The sequence below is a fragment of the Gobio gobio genome (assembly GCF_949357685.1).
Source record: "Gobio gobio genome assembly, chromosome: 12".
Taxonomy (NCBI): Eukaryota; Metazoa; Chordata; class Actinopteri; order Cypriniformes; family Gobionidae; genus Gobio; species Gobio gobio.
This window is the reverse complement of record NC_137105.1, coordinates 44,491,097-44,510,086: the sequence shown is the minus strand read 5'-3', so window position 1 is coordinate 44,510,086 and position 18,990 is coordinate 44,491,097. Positions and strand designations below refer to the sequence as shown.

Below are 18,990 nucleotides of genomic sequence, written 5' to 3'. Positions count from 1 at the left end.
AGCCACTAATGCTGTCTGTCATTAATGTTGATCAAACAACAAAGGGAACAGAGAAAATCACTCACTGCTCTTGACTAAAGAACTTTTGTAGCTTTAATAAGGATTTTTCTATATTTAATTTATAATTTATGCAGTGCAGATTGTTTAAAAACATTATTCAATTTCTGTATATTTCATACCTGTCTAAATATGACATTTATAATGGGTTTATGTGAGGATTGTTTTAAGTTCACTTAAATTAAAAGTTGTTATATTTTGAACCCTAATAAATGTAAAAAAAAAAAATATTTTTATATTTTTCAATTACACTAATGTTGAATGGCTGTAATTAATGTTTAAAAAAAAATCTATTTCATAGAGTCAGAGACAGATCAGTAGCTGTATTAGAATCAGTGATACTGGCCTTCATTCAAGTATTTAAATATACTGTCTTTATGTTTTTTCTACATTAATTTGGAGATTAACTGTGAAATTATTACATTATAAAATATTATAACTTATAAACACTTATATTAAAAACGTGTTTTTCGTGATTTAATCGTGATTAAATCACAGAAAAATATGTGTGATTAATCTAGTTAATTTTTTTAATTGATTGACAGCATTAATATATACACAAGTCACACACTATTAACTCTTTCCCCGCCAAACATGGAATTTTCCATTATTTGTGAGAAAGCGTTTCCCCGCCAAACACAGAATTTTCCAGGTTTCCGTGTGTTCACTGTTATACGCTAGGGGGCGCTATAACGCATCTTCTGAACGAGTACAGAATAGGGATGGGCGATACCACTTATTTTGTTTTCGATATGATACTGATACTTTCAAGGCCAGTATCACCGATATCGATACGATACTTCTAACATCATATTTGAAAGGTATTTTAACATTCAATATGCCTTAATTGCTACTTATTAGATCATATTTTGTTTACACATGGTTAAAATATGTTCACTTGCAGTTGTAACCATAAAAATGTACAAATACTAGTTGAACTATGGTCACTGTAGTAAAAAATACATTTTCATTTTCATAAGGGACTGCCAGTGACAGGACGTTGCAACCCATAAAATGCAACCTTTTTTTCTGACATGATTTACATTTACATTTGTTACAGAATAGAACATGATCAATATCAACTTTTACCATTACATTTAAAGAGTGTAATTGCACTATGTAGGCTACAATTTCAATGTGTTTATTGGGAAATAACTCAAACATTGTTTTTTGTCTTCTGATGAGTATTGTTCTGGGCTGCGTTTCCAAAAGCATCAATGGCTTCTTATGATAGTTTTGGGAAACGCAGCTCTGTTTGAATACAGTGTCAGCAGTGTGAGAACGCTCTCTCTGTGATTGACTGGTTCTGTCTTGCAGCATTTGCGTGCGTTCAGATCATGGTTCAGATGAGCAGAAAAATAGTCCTATACTACACAACTGTTCAGTAACATAGGTTATTCGTATTGTATGTATACAATTATCTCTTTAAATAAACAAAATTACTGGAAAAAAACTGCTTAGTATCAATATTTTTATTTGAATAGCGAAACTTTTCGAAGCTCACATCAGTATCCGCCCATCCCTAGTACAGAATCTCCTGATCAAAACACAGGCGAAGAAGACTTACCTATATTTAAGCGTTGGTAAAAAAGGAATGCATGAATAAAACGTTTTGTTTTTTTGTTGTTGTTTTTTTTTAAGAGCAGAGGGTCTGCTCTTTCTTTTGATATATTGCATTCAAGGGCCATTACATTTTTGTGAAAATGATCGAAAACCCTGTCGGTGGCTGGCAACTTTTTTCTTAAAACGCTGGCGGGGAAAGAGTTAACCACTCTATTAACCACTTACCACTTGACAGAAGGCTCTGGGTAAGCATAATATTTAACAAGGATTTTTGCCTCTTCCTGGCCAGCATTTGCCTCCACAGTCTGCGACAACTGATCATTGAGTGCAATAAATGGTTTCTCTGAAACATGAATTGATATGTTAGCAAATACTATTAAAACATTGTATTTTTGTATTGTTTGTGTAAAACATATAGTCTTTATGCTACCATATGTTACCGATGCCAGCAATTTATAACTGGCCTTGGTGTGTGAGCAACACTAACATTTTAAATTAAATAATGTTTTTTTTTTTGTTGGTAAATTGAGGTTATTCCTGAAGGCACATACCATAGACGATGAGAGATGCTCGGGCAATCTTGTGCATCTGACCACTAGAGGCTGTGCAGATATATTCTCCTGTGTCATTTATGGTCACATTTTCTACAATGAGGGTATTGGACAGTTCTAAGGAGTTCCACAGCTTCTTCTTGTAGGACTTGGTCTCATAGCGTGATCTTGGCATTGAGCCGTTGACACTTCTCTGCAGGAGGTGAGAGAGACGGTTTAAAATCCACCAGAGAAATGCATGATGTTATTTATGAAACTGCAGTTCAACAAAATCAGTTGATCTGGTCTGGACTAGTCTGATTTTAACTTAATTGAACTTATGCTTCAAGTCTCTTAAGCCAAACAAATAATGTCAGCATAACTAAGTAGCCAGTTATCGACAGTCACATAGAAGATTGGCTGATGATAAATTTGAACCCTCTGGTCCTCTTCGTTTAGGGGTCACACTCAATAATATTTTTTGATTATTATTTCAAATTTTGAGGGGATTTGATGATAGTATGCAATATTTATAAAAAAAAGTATTAGCTATTTTCCCCATTGAAAATAATACACATTTTCTAGCATATTTTAAAATTATTTTTCAACCAAAGCAGTATTCCATGTTAAAATAGAGACAAGGCATTTAAAATCCAACATTTGAAGGTAGATTATTGCCATCTGGTGGGAGTAATAAAAGAAAAACGTATGTAATGTCATGGTGTAACCACTAGATTTCTATATAGTTCTATATAAAGTGGCTTCTAAATTCTCTAGTGGGTTTTTTTTTACACATAAATATTTATATTTATTAAGTTGCGGATTTTGATTTATACTTAGACATTCTCAAAGACTACTTTTTGTCAAGGTAAAATGTATTTGTTTGAAATGTTGATTTGAAGTGTCAGTTTTTGCATAAATTTTACTACATTCAAACCTGGAGACAGACGAGGACATTTTGTTACCCATAACATCAAAATTCAATAAAAATGTAACAAAAATGAACAGGTATGCTTTATCACATCTTATTCAATCTGAATCGGTTCTGATTTCAACCTCTTATTTGAGTGTTTTGGCTCAATTTTACCATGTTGTTACAGCCACACCAGCTCATTTGTGTGTGTATAATAGTGTGTTGTGTGTGTCTGTTTTGTACTCATGTAACCTCTTCCTGCTGTTCGTTTTACTGCATTGTGGCTGAATTATTGATTTTTATTTCACACATTTGGAAAAACTTGTTATAGGCGCTCTAGTTCATATACACTTTATTTCCAAAAGTATTGGGACACCCCTCCAAAACATTGAATTAAGGTGTTCCAATCACTTCCATGGCCACATGTGTATAAAATCGAGCACCTAGGCATGCAGACGCTTCTAGAAACATTTGTGAAAGAATGGGTCGCTCTCAGGAGCTCAGTGAATTCAAGCGTGATACCGTGATAGGTTGCCATCTGTGCAATAAGTCCATTCGTGAAATTTCCTCACTACTAAATATTCCACGGACAACTGTTAGTGTATTATAACAAAGTGGAAGCAATTGGGAACAACAGCAACTCAGCCACAAAGTGGTAGGCCGTAAAATCACAAAGCGGGGTCAGCTCATGCTGAGGTACACAGTGTGCAGAAGTCGCCAACTTTCTGCAGAGTCAATAATTACAGATTTCGTGTGACCTTCAGATTAGCTCAAGAACAGTGCGTAGAGAGCCTCATGGAATGGGTTTCCATGGCCGAGCAGCTGCATCCAAGCCTTACATCACCAAGTGCAATGCAAAGCGTCGGATGCAGTGGTGTAAAGCTCATCGCCACTGGACTCTAGAGCAGTGGAGACGTGTTCTCTGGAGTGACCAATCACGCTTCTCTGTCTGGAAATCTGATGGACGAGTCTGGTTTTGGCAGTTGCCAGGAGAACGGTACTTACCTGACTGCATTGTGCATTATGGGGATTATGGTGTGGGGTTGTTTTTCAGGGGTTGGCATTGGCCTCTTTGTTCCAGAGAAAGGAACTCTTAATGTGTCTATTTTGCACTCTTGACATTTTAGAGTGTCACATCTGCATTGCTGTGCACTTTTTTCTGCACACTGATTTGTAGTTTGTACCACCAAAAGATTCTCTGAGTTTTCGTATTTGCCATTAATTTCCTATGTTGGTCATTTTTGACCACGAAGGAGCCATGAGTTAGCCTGACAAGCCAGACCCACATCAAGATGTTGGGTCTGGAAACTCACCATTGACAGGGCTCAATCCGAGGGGCGGGATAAACGGTTGTCTTTCAAATTCCCTATGCACGCAATTGGAAAGCGCCATGAGCGCCACAACCAACCAGAGCAAAGAAGAAGGTGAAGCCGAGCTAATGTTAGCTGATAGACGTTCGCCGTATCCAGTCGGCAAAACTTTGAACATATCTTCTTTTCTTAAGAATGACTTCAGTGCCGTTCTTTGTTCTTTTCTCAAAGAAAAGCTTACCTCCAAGTCTTCCAGAGTCGCGACCAAAGCCGATACAAAAGCTGTTCCGCTGTTCGTCAGCTTCTTTGTTTACGTGTAGCACAGCGGAACCTCCGCAACTCTGCCGTGACGTACCGTCATTATGTTAAGCCCGCCCACCGACTCTACACACACTGGCCCTCATTTATCAATCTTGCGTAGAAACGGGCGTATATATTGGCGTAAGATTATGCTTACACTCCTCTCACCGCCTGATTTATGAAGCTGTGTGCACCTCTGAAATCCAGGCGTACGCAATACCTGCCCTTGATAAATGCCGCGGCTGAAAACGATCGTCATTAGAATAACACGCCCCTATATATTCAAGTCTCTGCCTCCCCCACGCCCTCATTTTACGCCATGGACACTCGAAAGACGGCAAAGAAGCGAAACTTCTCTGACGTGGAGATCGAGACCATCACCAGGGAAGTGGAAAAAAAACTAAATTGTTTTATTTGGGAGTTTAAAGAGTGGGATTAAAGGCGCCCACAAAAAGGTGTACGGTGGATTCCAGTTTAAATAGCTGTTTGGATGAAATTACCTATCACAATTCATTATTTTACAGCAGGTGTTTTGAAATAATTAGCATTTAATTTCGTATCACATCACATGTATTGGGGTGTACAATAGTGATTATGATGTGATGTGGAGTACCATTCATTCACATTAATATAATTGCATGACAATTTGTTAGATTCTTATTATTATTATGATTTGTATTATTAATGACGCTTATTGTTATTTAGAAGAAGAATTTCGTTATTATTATTATTTATTTTATTATTATTTAAAAGAAGAAGAATGTCATTTTTATTATTTTGTCAGTCTGAATTATGTTCAGTCCCAGTCCGTGGGCAGCTGTCGGGCCTAACCAACGTCAGGTAAAGCGCACATCGTAACTGGAGGAATACATATCAAATGCTTTGGTAAAGTCACACAAATTAAACATTGAAGTCCATGTTGCACAAAAAAGTTTATAATTACTTCCCTATTCGCACGGGATTAGGCTAGTATATGTGGGGAGCTCTGGTGATGTGTAGCTAATAATCGCAGAGAATGTCTGTGATCTTAATCCCGTGCAAATCGGCCATGTCTGTAATATGTAAAGTAAAAATTCCTCCGAAAATGACCTACCATATTTCGCCAAACACCGAGGTCCTGTGATAATATTAGTCCCGTGCGAATCGGCATCTATTTGGCCGGGATTAGGCGGATCGTATATAATTTTTGCAAGGTTTTTGTGTCCTGTGCGCATTTCTATCTTTATCTTTCACGAAGAATGGAGCTAGGCTGCATATAATGCGCACCGTTATGACTTCCCGTGCGGCCGCGCGGATTATAGGCTACTACTTTCACTTTAGAATGAGCACAATTTGGGAGTAATTGCTTGAATGGTGTGTTTAATATTATTCTTAATGAAAAACACAAAAACAGAACAGTACAATGACAACTCGCTTAAATGGGCACTTTTACATTAGCTTTGAAACTGAATCTTCCGTCGTATATTGTTATTATACGAAATTATTTGTATTAGGCCTACTATAAAACAATCAAAATGATATCGATACGACTGTTTATAATTTCATACAGCTATATAACGAAAAAACATTTTCAAGTAACATCATATCCGGGAGATAAGTCAGTAAATTCGAGTAAAATCACAGCTTGTCCCGTGCGAATGCGCCACGCAAAATTCAGATGTGGGGGAGTCATTTCTAAATCACACGAGGTCCCCAGATAATACTTATCCCGTGCGAATAGGGCTTTATTTGTTGTTGTTGTTGTTGTTGTTTTTTACAGTGGGTCATAATATAGCATATCTTTGTCAGTGCGTTTTGTGGTGTTAGGAATTGTTTTTTTGCGCATTTTCGCACTAACTCAAAACGTGCGTACACCACCTCCTGAGCTGGTGCAGGATTTGAGCGTGCCGTACGCCAACGTCCATATTGATTAATCTCAAAGTCACCGTGGTTTTGGGTGTACGCCAGGTGTACGCTGGAAAATTGGTGTACGCAAGATTGATAAATGAGGGCCACTGTGATTGGCCTGACCAGAGTTAGTTTTTTCCAGCTCTCAGGTCCACCGAGAGTCGCTAGACTATACTCGCGTCAAAATAAATTTTCAGCCGATAGGGTGTGTCTCGATTTCTAGGCTAGCCATGAGTGACTTTTTTCCCCGACCCTTTAACATATCCGAATAATGTCGATCATTTTTTTGCGTGTTCACATAGCTAATGTGGCAAAAGTAAAACAAAAGTGTTATCCTGTCATTTTTGACCAAAGAGGCCCAGAGGGTTAAAAGATGTCTTGCTGTCAATACAAGTCAGTAAAGACATAGCAGACAGCTTTAGTTGAGACTGTTTCTGGCTGTTTTTCATCACTGGACAGTGTGAAACTTATGTGGAAAACAGGAAGGAGACAAGTAAAAAAAAATACAAGATCTTTGGTTATCAAGATTATGCCACAAATGTTGCAAAATGAGGTTGACTTGTATTGAACATTTCTCTGAGTAACTGACCTTCTCATGTGGGAAGGTCCACTGAAAGTCGATTCCCACATTGAGCTCGGTGTGAGCGGTGCAGTTCAACATTAGCCTCTCCCCTACCGTCAGCCTCTCATGAGCTGGACTCAGGGTGAGGTCATGGATCTTGTATCCTGCGGAAGAGGGAAGGGGTGTATGGGACGTGCCGGGTGGAGCATTGTTCTCTTGAGACCAGGGCAGCTGATCTCACACTACCACGTTTCTACAGTCTCAACAAAATGATTCTGAGACATGCAATCTCACCTCCTCAAAAACAAACGTTTTATAAATTTTTGACATGCTTGCAAAACTGAAATAAATGATAAGTCAGATGTAATTCATGCAACATTCACCTCCTCAAATCAACTTTTTTTTGTGCTTACCTACAACAGCCACAATGTAAGGTGAAGACTGATAGGTCTCGTTTCGAATACTGGTTTGGCAGTAGACCACGCCAGCATAGCTGACCACATGACTAGGCAGGATAAAACCCCTCTTGCTATCCCAGATGACCTCTTTCCCATCAGTGGCCAGTTCTTTTACTGGATACTTCTGTTGAGGGCAGACACCATAAACATTCTTCTCATATCATGACACAACACAGGGATCTTAATGTGTAAACACTAAGGACCAGATTTACTAAACAGGGTAAATTAGCGTGAGAGCGCAATTCCAAAAAAGCACCAATGGGAGTGGACAGTTCTGCATGTGATCTACTGATGACACGCAAATTAAAGAACACAGACGCAGCTGGATCATTTCCATAATGACTAACACAAACTACAAGTTAGCGTCTGGTTTAAGATGCACTTTTTTTGGGGTGGTAAATAATGGCGCAAATACCAGTAAATTGACGAGCGCAAACCTTAGTAAATCCCCTTGCATGATTAATTTAAATACTCTCCTCCCATACATTTTGCGACTGAAAGAGAAACTCCTACAGATGCATATGCAATAAGATAAGCTGCAAAAAATAATCCTGTCCACGCCTTTTCAGCACTAATTTATCACTGCGTGTCATTAGTAAATCCTGACAGTAGTTTTGTAACGCCAAAAGATGGTATGCACTGGCGCAAGCTGTAAGTAAATCCGGCCCTAAATATTTTGTAGTCATACAGTTCATATTTATTATGGATATAAAGTCAACAGAAAAGACCTATACATAATGCACTGTAAAAAGTGATCAATTGATTTAAAGGGATAGTTCACCCAAAAATGAAAATTATCCCATAATTTACTCCCCCTCAAGCCATGTATATGTGTATGGTGTATATGACATTCTTCTTTTAGACGAATACAATCAGAGTTAAATTAAAAAATCTCCTGGCTAATCCAAACATTATAATGGCAGCCCAAAAAAGTGCATCCATCCATTATAAAAGTGCTCCACACGGCTCCGGGGGGTTAATAAAGGCCTTCTGAAGTGAATCGATGGATTACTTTTATAATGGATAGATACACTTTTTTTGGGCTTCAAATTTTGTGCTGCCATTATAATACTTGGATTTGCCAGGACATTATTTAATATATCTCCGATTGTTTTCGTCTAAATGAAGAATGTCATATACACCTAGAATGGCTGGAGGGTGAGTAAATCATGGGGTAATTTTCATTTTTGAGTGAACTATCCCTGCAACTTAAAAAAAGTGAGGCTTCATGCTTAATTGAAAAAATTGCATGATGTGGAATTGTCGTTCACTTAACTTTTATTACTCAATAATTTTAAGGCAACGTATTTACTCACTTTTTTAAGTTAAGTCAACTGTTAAATTTTTTTTACATGTCCTATATATTCAATTCATTTTTAAAAAACAATTTTCACCAAAAAGTTTAGGGTCACTAAGATTTTTTTTCAATGAAACAAGTACTTTTATTTAATGAGGATGCAAAACTTCACTGTAAACCATAACGCTCAAAAAAAGAAATTGGTTTGAATAGAGCCAACTCAAATTAAACAAATTAGTTCAAACAAATTAACTTATTTTGAGTATTTAGAACTTTCTTTTTCTTTTGAGTTCTCAAAACTGACACATTTTAAGTAATCTGAATTGTTTCATTGTTCTGAGTTTAATGAACTTGTTTCTTTTAATTTAGACTAACTTAAATGTAACCGAAACTGGGCTGGGATTTAAGCTTAGTTTGAGAACAGATTTATGTTAAATGTTTTATATTGCTGTCCTAATTCAACAAGTGCTATGCTATGCTAATACAACCAAAGCATCGTGTAACCAATTAGCAAGTTTATTGAATTAGTTAGTTAAAGCTAGTCAAGTTTCCACTACAATTTTTTTTAGATTACATGATATTTTTAAGTTAAATGTATGAATTAGCTTACTCAAATATTTCTAAAATGTATGAGTACAAAATAAAAAATCTGCAAGTTCTGCTTACTTAAACTTTAGATTTCTTAACCTAAAACAATGGGGGAACTGAATGTATTACTAAATTTCATTTAAAAAAAATATTAAAATAGAAAACAGATCTTTTAAATTGTATCAAATAAATGCAGCCTTGGTAAGCATAAGAGACTAATGCTTTCAAAAACATTAAAATATCTTACAGAACTCAAAATTGTGAACAATAGTGTAGTTAGAATGATCTTTGCTGAACTCACTCAAAGTTATGTACACAGCATCTAAATGGTCACAAATATTATTTAACATTACTAAATCATCCTAAATACATTAAATTACACCAACAAAACTCAATTTAGCTCCTAAGAAATAGAAGGTAACATCTGCAGATCAGCACCTTTTACAGTGTAGGGTAGGGGAATGTGTGTGTGTGTGTGTAGAAATACTCACTGTGTATAGTGTAACATTTAGGTCCTCCACAGATACCAGACAGGGAATGACCACCTGTTCTCCCTCCCGGATGAACACCACATCATAATCTTGAGCCATTCGGACAAATGGCATACGATAATCTAAAAACATAGGAATGTCTGGTATTTATATTTACCCAACAACCAGATATTTACAGTTGCCATAATCTAGGACTTTTCTCTATACTAAATACACTCTTTAGATATTATAAGATATATTACACTACTTACAAACAGTTTTAAAACGTAATTATCAAATATGCATAGGTATGAAATGGAGTGCAAGTTCACTCTAACCAACACTTAAAAACAAGCAACTTAAAACAAACCAATTCCTGTATTTTGTCTGTCTGGACAAACAGTTTGCAGCTATTATGGTCAAAACGGAAAGTAAAATGTGGTGGTGAATGAAGAGGCTATGAAGAATGAGGAGGTGAGAAGGTTATCCTGAAGGACAACAAAGGAAGTATGCGATGAACACATTTTTGTAACTTGTAACGACTCTCTCTCCCACTTTCTCTAGAAGACAGCAACGTTATAAAAACACTATGAAAAATGTGCTTATCTTTTTGTTGAAAACTTGTCCAACAAGATTACACATGAAAGCCATACCTTGTATGAAGACATACACAGCTATAGAAGTCTTCCCATCCTCTATAGGCAGGCTTTTATAGAAGCAGCGGTACTCTCCCGTCTCATTGGCTACTGCTCTGGAGAGTGTTAAAGTGCTACAGAATAGTCCATCACCACTACAGTCTGATGTGGTGAGCCGGGTTTCAGAACGGGTTCGGTTGTAAGGTGTAGACCACTCCAGGATCTGCCGCCCCCTGTGTAACAGGTAAGACTAGTGTCAGCAATCACGTCAAAAATGACATTGTTTACTTTCTGTTTTTACCATCAAAAATCCAATAATGAACAAAAACAGCACACTTTTCCCAGCTTATGAGAACTGTACAGTAGCTTCAGAATGAAAATGAATGTTCATTTTAGTGCCGTCAATCAATAAAACATTTTTAACTAGATTAATCACATTTTTTTCTGTGATTAATTGAGATTACGTTTTTAAAATATATTTTATAATGTAATAATTTCACAGCTAATCTCCAAATTAATGTAGAAACAGCATAAAGACTAATGGCATCTTTTTATGAATGAAGGCCAGTATCACTGATACTAGTACAGCTACTGATGTCTTTATGAAAATTATTTTTTATATATATATTTTAAACATTAATTATAGCCATTCAACATTTTTTTTACATTTATTAGGCTTCAAAAAATATAACAACTTTTAATTTAAGTGAACTTAAAACAATCCTCACATAAACCCATTAAAAAATGTCATATTTAGACAGGTAGGAAATATACAGAAATTCAATAAAGTTATTAAACAATCTGCACTGCATAAATTATAAATTAAATATAGATTAATCCTTATTAAAGCTACAAAAGTTCTTTAGTCAAGAGCAGTGAGTGATTTTCTCTGTTCCCTTTGTTGTTTGATTAACATTAATTTTAACGTTTGCTGACAATAACTGCTCATTTGGAACACCCTGCAGCGTCATCAAAGAAAGGCAATGACGGGGTCGTGCAAATTATAATATATAACATAAATTAATATTGTAATTTACTTTACTTTTTAAATTTAACCCTTAAATGCATGACTGTTTCGCCAAACATTCTGACATATTCGGGTCTTTAGTGACCCGGATCTATATCTAACATGGATAGATCTATACCTGTCGCGATAATATATAAAACTCCTGATATTAGAGTAACAATTACAGAAGAATAAAATAAAGCATATTTCGTTAACTTTTGGAGCTTGGAAGGGTTGAGTTTGAGCAGATGTTTTATACTATCAACACTGTCCTTGTCAGAGCTCAATCCCAATACATTCAGCATCTGGCTCATATTCACAATCTCATTTTCAACGTCATTTTCTTCATTTCAACTCATTTTTCAACGTCTTCAAAATAAATATTTTGATCACTGACAGCTTCTTCATCAGATCCATCATCAAGGGACAGTGACACTTATATTTGATTGTGTTCAGAACTTGCTCTGCAGTAAATCGCTGAGCCATTTCAAGTTTTTCAGATTATAATTATTATTGTTTCGTTTTCTGTCTGAGGTAAGTATGAGTGAAACGTCACTTCATCATTGTGTATCAGACATTGCCACCTTGTGGAATAAAGCTGAATTGCACTTATTTTGTCATTATAGATTCATTTATTATTGTGCAGAAATAAAATATGTATAATCTTACACACCTCAGGTCAATTTTGACAAAGAACTAGTGGAATAACAGTCATTCAATTATAATTTTTTTTTAAAAATCGTGTTATATTGTTTAAAATTGATTGATTGAGGAATACTAAGAAGGTTGATGTCTAACTTTAAAAAATGAATGAGAAGGAGGGTAGTGAATGACGTCTCGGGTCGCTAAAGACCCGAGGTATACATTTAAGGGTTAAAACCATATAACAGGCATATACACAAAACACACAGTATGTATCTAAAAATATAGTCAAAACATTGTATTAGTTTATTAGTTTTATTAGTTTACATATTGTATGTTTAATTGACTATTAAAAGATTTGAAGCTGTACCTATCATTCAATATGAAAATACATTTTGATTTGGTTAACTATGTATTAATGTGTTCTTAATCAATGGTCTTAATAATTGTAGCTTTCTCATCTCGTGCGCTTTCTTTCCCACGTGCAGCTGCATAGTAAACATTAGTAAAATGTAAATAAAGTAAAATGATTGTTTAGGCCTACATATTCATACAATAGAATATGTGAATAACAGTCATTGCCATAACCATTCATAAATACTCTAGTTTGTATAATAATAACTATTAATATTCAAATGCATCCGTAAAAACTTTTCGTTCTGTCTGGTGATGCAACGCGATCCAGACAGGGCTGCGAGAACAAAATGACGGTTCTTGCAGCCTTGGTTTGGAAGTTCTCGCTGCTTGTTCTTGACACATCATCTGCGCAGAACTTTTTTCTTGTGGGTGTCCGAGAACTATTGTGTGATTGGTCAGAAATTTAAAGTGGGTGGGGTTAATGCGGCGAAACGGAAATGTTCGGCGCCTGCTTTTCTCGTGAAGTATGGAATGTCCTGCCCAAAATGAACTTTGTTCTTGTTCTTGCCACCTCGAGAAAACGAACAAATTTATTTGTTCTTGCGGAGTATGTACCCAGCTTTAATTGTTCAATATTTTTGCAACTGGAAAAAATGAATTGCATGCATTAACCCGTAATTTTATTTGAAGACAGAATTGCAAAGCTTACCTGCACGTGATCTCCAGTGTATTTGAAGCATTGATTTTGAGAGTTTTCTCAGTGATGTTTAAGGTTGGAGGATCCGGCACAAATCTGAGCTCTATCGCTACAAGAAAGAAAAAAAAAATACACCCAGAATGCTTTGTTAAAGAATAAGTTGCAGATATTCACATGAATACTCGCATAAAATCAAAATCACTGATTGATTTAAATGAGGACTTTAGTGGATATGATATTCATATACTCTTACATTGGTCTAATTTATGGTAACACTTTAGGCCCTGTCCCAAATGGCACCCTAAAGGCCTAATATACTTCACTTTTTATGCGTACGCGAGGGTCAGCATACAGATTTTTGTAACCACCAAGCGGCAACCTCCCCCAGTTTCTCTTGAAGCCAATACGGAAGTGACTTAAACTGCAATTCATCGACTGGCTGCTAGGGACAGGCTCCAGAAGGGAGCAGAATCTCAGGGAGCCACATGTTAAAATGGCCAACTTTACAGCAGAAAAAAACATGTTTACAGTCTGGTACAAATTGTGGTTTTGGTCTATACGGCTAATTTTGCCCTTCATGACAACTGTGAGGGGTTGAATGTTTTTATAACTCATTCATTTACATTATATAAAGCTTTAAAGTTCTGCATAATTAAGGGCGTGGCCACTTTGAGTGACAGGTGGATAGCCATTTGTCTGCTGTCTGTTACATTTACATTTACATTTATGCATTTGGCAGACGCTTTTATCCAAAGCGACTTACAGTGCACTTATTACAGGGACAATCCCCCTGGAGCAACGTGGAGTAAAGTGCCTTGCTCAAGGACACACTGGTGGTGACCACTGGTCAGTTCCATGGTTTAACCCACTGGACCACCATCTCACACCATGTTAGTCATCGCGTCACCTCAGCTCCACCCACGTCCCGCCTCTTTGCCCATTTTCTAATATCCGGGAGTGACGCGCAATGACGCGCTGACAAGATGGCAACGGCCAGCTCATCCCTACTTTGCGCTTCAAAACGGCTCTTCAGAATCCTATGGGTGACGTCACAGACACTACGTCCATATTTTTTTACAGTCTATGGGTGGGGTAAATTAAACGTGATATGTGGTGATGTCACAATCGTGTTGCATTGTGGTATATGAAGCTGCCTGAAGTGTACATATGAAGTAGACTCGCTCCCTCTGTCAAAATAGAGGCAGCGAGGGTCTGTCCATATAAACTTCCCTCGTCCACTTACCGAGTGGAACGCATTTCAAAATGGCGGCGGGGATTCCCCCGAGGGTAAGTGCTTAGGGAAGTTTGCAAGTGCGTGTCTAAAAGTGGAGTGGAACGCAGACTGATTCCGCACTTTCGTGACTTAAAGCCGCTTTGACTGCCGGGTAAAGTCCTCTATGTAGCTCGCAAACTTACGGGCTGAGCTGAAGTGCGCTCGCGAGCCCCCTTCTGAAATCTAAAATGACAAATGGGACACCCTACTACGGTCTCGTGGACTTAACAGACACGCGCACGCGGTAGCCATTGTAAGTCAACAAGACCGAAAGAGCATATGTGTGCCATTTGGGACAGGGCCTGAGTTTAGGGTCCAATTTTTGTTTTTTTATGATGATAATTTCAAAATGAAAATATACGAATATGATGCTATAAAATGCTATATAGAGAAACAAATGTTGCCAGATTTCTGCTGTTTGTCTTATTGAATTTACTTAAGCCAACTTAAACCAAGAAAGACACCAAACATCCAGTGTAAATTTAAATCTAGACAACATATAACAATATATCACACTAAAACTAAACACTGGACAGTAGGACCGCCATCCTCGGAGCAATAAACCACTGAGAATATGGCTGCAATATATCATTTTAACATCAAGACTAAATAAACTTTACAACATGCTCCTTTTCTAGGATCCCCTTAGTGCTTTTAACATGGTTGATATTAATCCCAGAATAATTCAGTTTATCTCCTCATCTGAAAGCAGCCCCCTTTTCTCTTTTTATCTTTACTCAAGCTTTAGCGCAACCATCCGACTAAATCTACAGCTTCATCATCAACAAACCACAAAAACGTGGTCCCAGTTGGGGAAAAAATGTCCATCCACTCAAACTAACAGTCAAACCACTGCTTCTAATAAGCATGGATTCACGAAGTGCGGTGAGGACCATGAATGCCTGCCTGTCCATTGCCTGGCCTGGTTTTACATTGGATATAAGGGATGTAGACGTGCAACAGCACAGAATGGCACAGTGCATTGTGGCATAGAGCAGTTTGATGTGGGACCCTGGGATATTTTTCCACTGGAGCTGCAAGTGCAGCACTGAGGCCTGGATGTGTCAAAACAGGAAGCCTGGGCAGATGGGCCGGGGCCGGGCTAAATGGCCCCGCGCACCAAAGCCTGAGGTGGGATTCCTGCTCCAGAGGAACTGGGAACACACACACTCTTATGGGCACACACAATCATGCTAAAACACACACTCCATGGAGACTAACTTATTCAACTGTTTGTTTGAACATTTAAGTGGCCAGACACTGAAAGCATTTGAAACAATGATGGCAGTGAGGGCTTGATTGCATCTGATGAAAGAGTGGAAGAAATTACAAGATAAGGACAGAAAGAATAGGAAGTTTTATTTTTACTATTCTAAAAGCAAAAATCTCTCACCAGATCCAATTTTGAAACCCTTTTTCAATTTTGTACTGAAACAACTCTTAGTCTCTATTGTACATTTATTTATTTATATATTTTTTTTTGTTATATAAATGTTGGCTCCTAAATCTGGTATATACATTTAAGCTCTGAATCTTTACTTTAAAACGCAAAAATACAGCGGCAATGTTACAAGTATAATAGTATTATAATACAATTATATTATAGTAGCAATTATTGTATACTTTAAAATGCACTGACAATAATATTGATGAAATTATGCCTACATGATGACTTACATCTTATCTAAACTGACTTCTACAACTGTAACCAAGTGACATTAAGACAGAGCACACTGTTACCCACACAAACACAAAACACCATTAGAAAAACACAACAATAAAATATAACTTATAACCAGTGATGGGTAAGTTACTCTAAAAAAGTCATTAATTACTAGTTATTAATCACATCTTCAATTCGATTACTCTCTCCAAAAAGTATTCAAATACATATTTACTAATTACTTTCTAAATCCTATATCAACCTCAACAGTTAAGCGATTCAAGGATAGACATGAAACAGCTCTTTTAATTAAATAATATAAAACGACATCAATTATTCTTATTAACTGACCAAAGTATTGCAAATGTGAGAAGAAAACATAAAAACATGCATTTTAAAGTTAGACTTTACATTTGTTCATTCCACTATTGTAGGCCTATTATATATAATAAAATAAGAGTAATCCTTTACTTTTTCAAGGGAAAAGTTATTAAATTAGAGTAACTAATTACTTAGTAAGTTAAACTTATAACATAAAGGCAACATAAGCTGTAATAATCTAAACATGCATGGAATTCTGGGAATGCTTATTCTCGTCAATTTATCAGTAGTATGTTTTTATAGTTTAAAAAAATAGTAGCCTATGAGTTACCGATTTTTTTTTTTTTTTTTTATAAATACAACGTATGAATCGCTTTTTTAAATTTACGCCTATAGCAATTTATATTTTTTTTTGTAGGCTATTTTAAAAATATACTATTAATATACTAGGCTATGTTCTACAGATCCAATAACGGGAGAAAGTAAGAAAAATCATAGTTACAGTTGTTTCAAATCAATAACAGGTGTAACTACACTTTAACATTTTAATATCCTACAAGATTTTATAATGCGTAGCCTATGACGAGCTGAAAACCAGCAACGGCAACAGTGCGAACAATTACCAATTAACAATGAGTTGAATGTAATAACGACAAAATGATGAGTATTTGTGTATTTAATTAGATGTTTATGTCATACCTATAACCAAGTTGATGGTAAGGAGGATGTCGACGAGAGAAAGCACATAAGATGTCTTTGCCATCGCCCGACAGTAACGCTGGACCGTCCCGACATGAAACCAAAAATCCCTGACTCCTCAACTCCTCATCACGATTATACGACACAGTTGTGCACTTTAATATAGGTTTTTAAAATCCTTAAAAGGAACAGAAATCCTTGCGCTGTTGTGAGTTGTTTCCCCTGATAGAGACCTGTTGCGCGCTCACTGATGGATTCTGGACGGGCGCGTGACTGAAGTGCGCTGATAGGGAGGAAGACGAGGGAGGGGCGCGCGCGACACACTTACTAATCAGAGATGTTACCGTTCATTTAATGTCTATAGACTCCAGAGGTCGAAGGTCCCAAGAACATAGACCTTAACGGAAGAGTCTAAATCACATTATCTGAGATCAATTACGATAGGGACCTAACTCAATCAAGAAGTGAAGATATGCACAATTTCCACTAAACAAACTGCCTTGGGTGAGAATTAGGGTGGGTTGGGGGTTCTAACCCCTCAAATAAAGTTAGATGAAGTCTTAAAACTAGGCTATTTGGATGGATTTGTTATTGAGAATGTAAAAAGAGTGGGATTAAAAATGTGGTCCCACTTTATATTAGGTGGCCTTACTATGTAGCCTACTTACATCAAAAAAAAATAAGTACACTGTACGTATTGTGTTCATATTGTATTATAGCAAAACATTTTTGCTGATATCGAGGTGGGATATGGGTAAGTTTAAGGGTAGGGTTCAGTGTAAGGGAAGTGTCAACAGTATTATAAATGTAACTAGAAATTAATTATAATTAGGTATTTTTAAAATACAATGTAAAAACATAAGTGCCACCTAATATAAAGTGGGTCCAAAAATATTAAAGCTACACTGTGTAACTTTTTTTAGTTTATTCTTAGCTAAAAACACTTAGTTCTTTCAAAAATATATGTGCTCATTAATGTATATTTACTTCTTTCAAGTAATAAAGTATTCTCGTAAGTTTATAATATGCCATTGAAAATACATACGGGTAATGGGTTCGAATGCGGGTCGCCATGTTGCCCCTCCATCTTGAAAGTACATTTGCCAAAGAGGGACATACCCGTAAACTCAAGCTTCGCCTTTCGCGTTTTAACACTCGATGGCACCGTGTCGAATGTGGACGAGGTCGAACTGGAAGCCATATTAATCTTGGACTAAATCGGTCACCGTAGGAGTTAAAACGAAATCGGAATTGAGAGGAACAGAAACTAATATTCACTGGATGGTCATATACCTTTTCACCGCTAGATGGGGGAAAATATCACACAGTGATATTAGCTAGCTTTAAAGGAATATGGAAATATTTTTGTAATAATTTGATCAATTCCTGTTTTAATCTCGAAAGTTATATGCTTTTGTTGCAGTCTGGATTTTTGAAAACATGTTCTGAAGGTATCTTATGTGCATCTATGACACTAAAAATCTGAAGTTGGACTCAGAAATAATGTTTTTTTACTTCTGGATCCAAGTTCCATTTTGTGTTAAACTGAGCTGACATGAAGAACTGTCTTTATTTTGCAGAACCTTCTGGTAAATAGGCTACCCTCTACCAAAGGTTGTAAATATTAATTGAAATAATCACTCTACCGAGGACTTGAAACGTAAGACAAATATAGGCTAATTAAAAACACTATAGAGCTAACGTTAATTCTACATACAAATACATATGTAAGTCCACATTCTTTAACCAAAAACACTAATTA

The 18,990-nt window shown here is 36.5% G+C and overlaps 1 protein-coding gene across 2 annotated transcripts in view; it reads right to left on the bottom strand.

Moving 5' to 3' along the window:
• The window catches only part of kdr (kinase insert domain receptor (a type III receptor tyrosine kinase)), a 49,607-nt gene extending 32,085 nt beyond the window's left edge, over positions 1-17,522 (bottom strand). The window contains exons 1-8 of one of the 2 annotated variants that reach the window (XM_079831653.1): positions 17,229-17,522; positions 13,285-13,381; positions 10,589-10,803; positions 9,957-10,078; positions 7,536-7,704; positions 7,150-7,286; positions 2,172-2,364; positions 1,846-1,963 (exon numbers count right to left, since the gene is read on the bottom strand). In XM_079831653.1, the coding sequence (XP_079687779.1) occupies positions 1,846-1,963; positions 2,172-2,364; positions 7,150-7,286; positions 7,536-7,704; positions 9,957-10,078; positions 10,589-10,803; positions 13,285-13,381; positions 17,229-17,292 (1,115 nt within the window). In that variant the 5' untranslated portion in view covers positions 17,293-17,522. The remainder of the gene's footprint in view (positions 1-1,845; positions 1,964-2,171; positions 2,365-7,149; positions 7,287-7,535; positions 7,705-9,956; positions 10,079-10,588; positions 10,804-13,284; positions 13,382-17,228) is intronic. The other variant, XM_079831654.1, reaches the window with a different exon arrangement.
• Between the last annotated feature and the right edge of the window lie 1,468 nt (positions 17,523-18,990).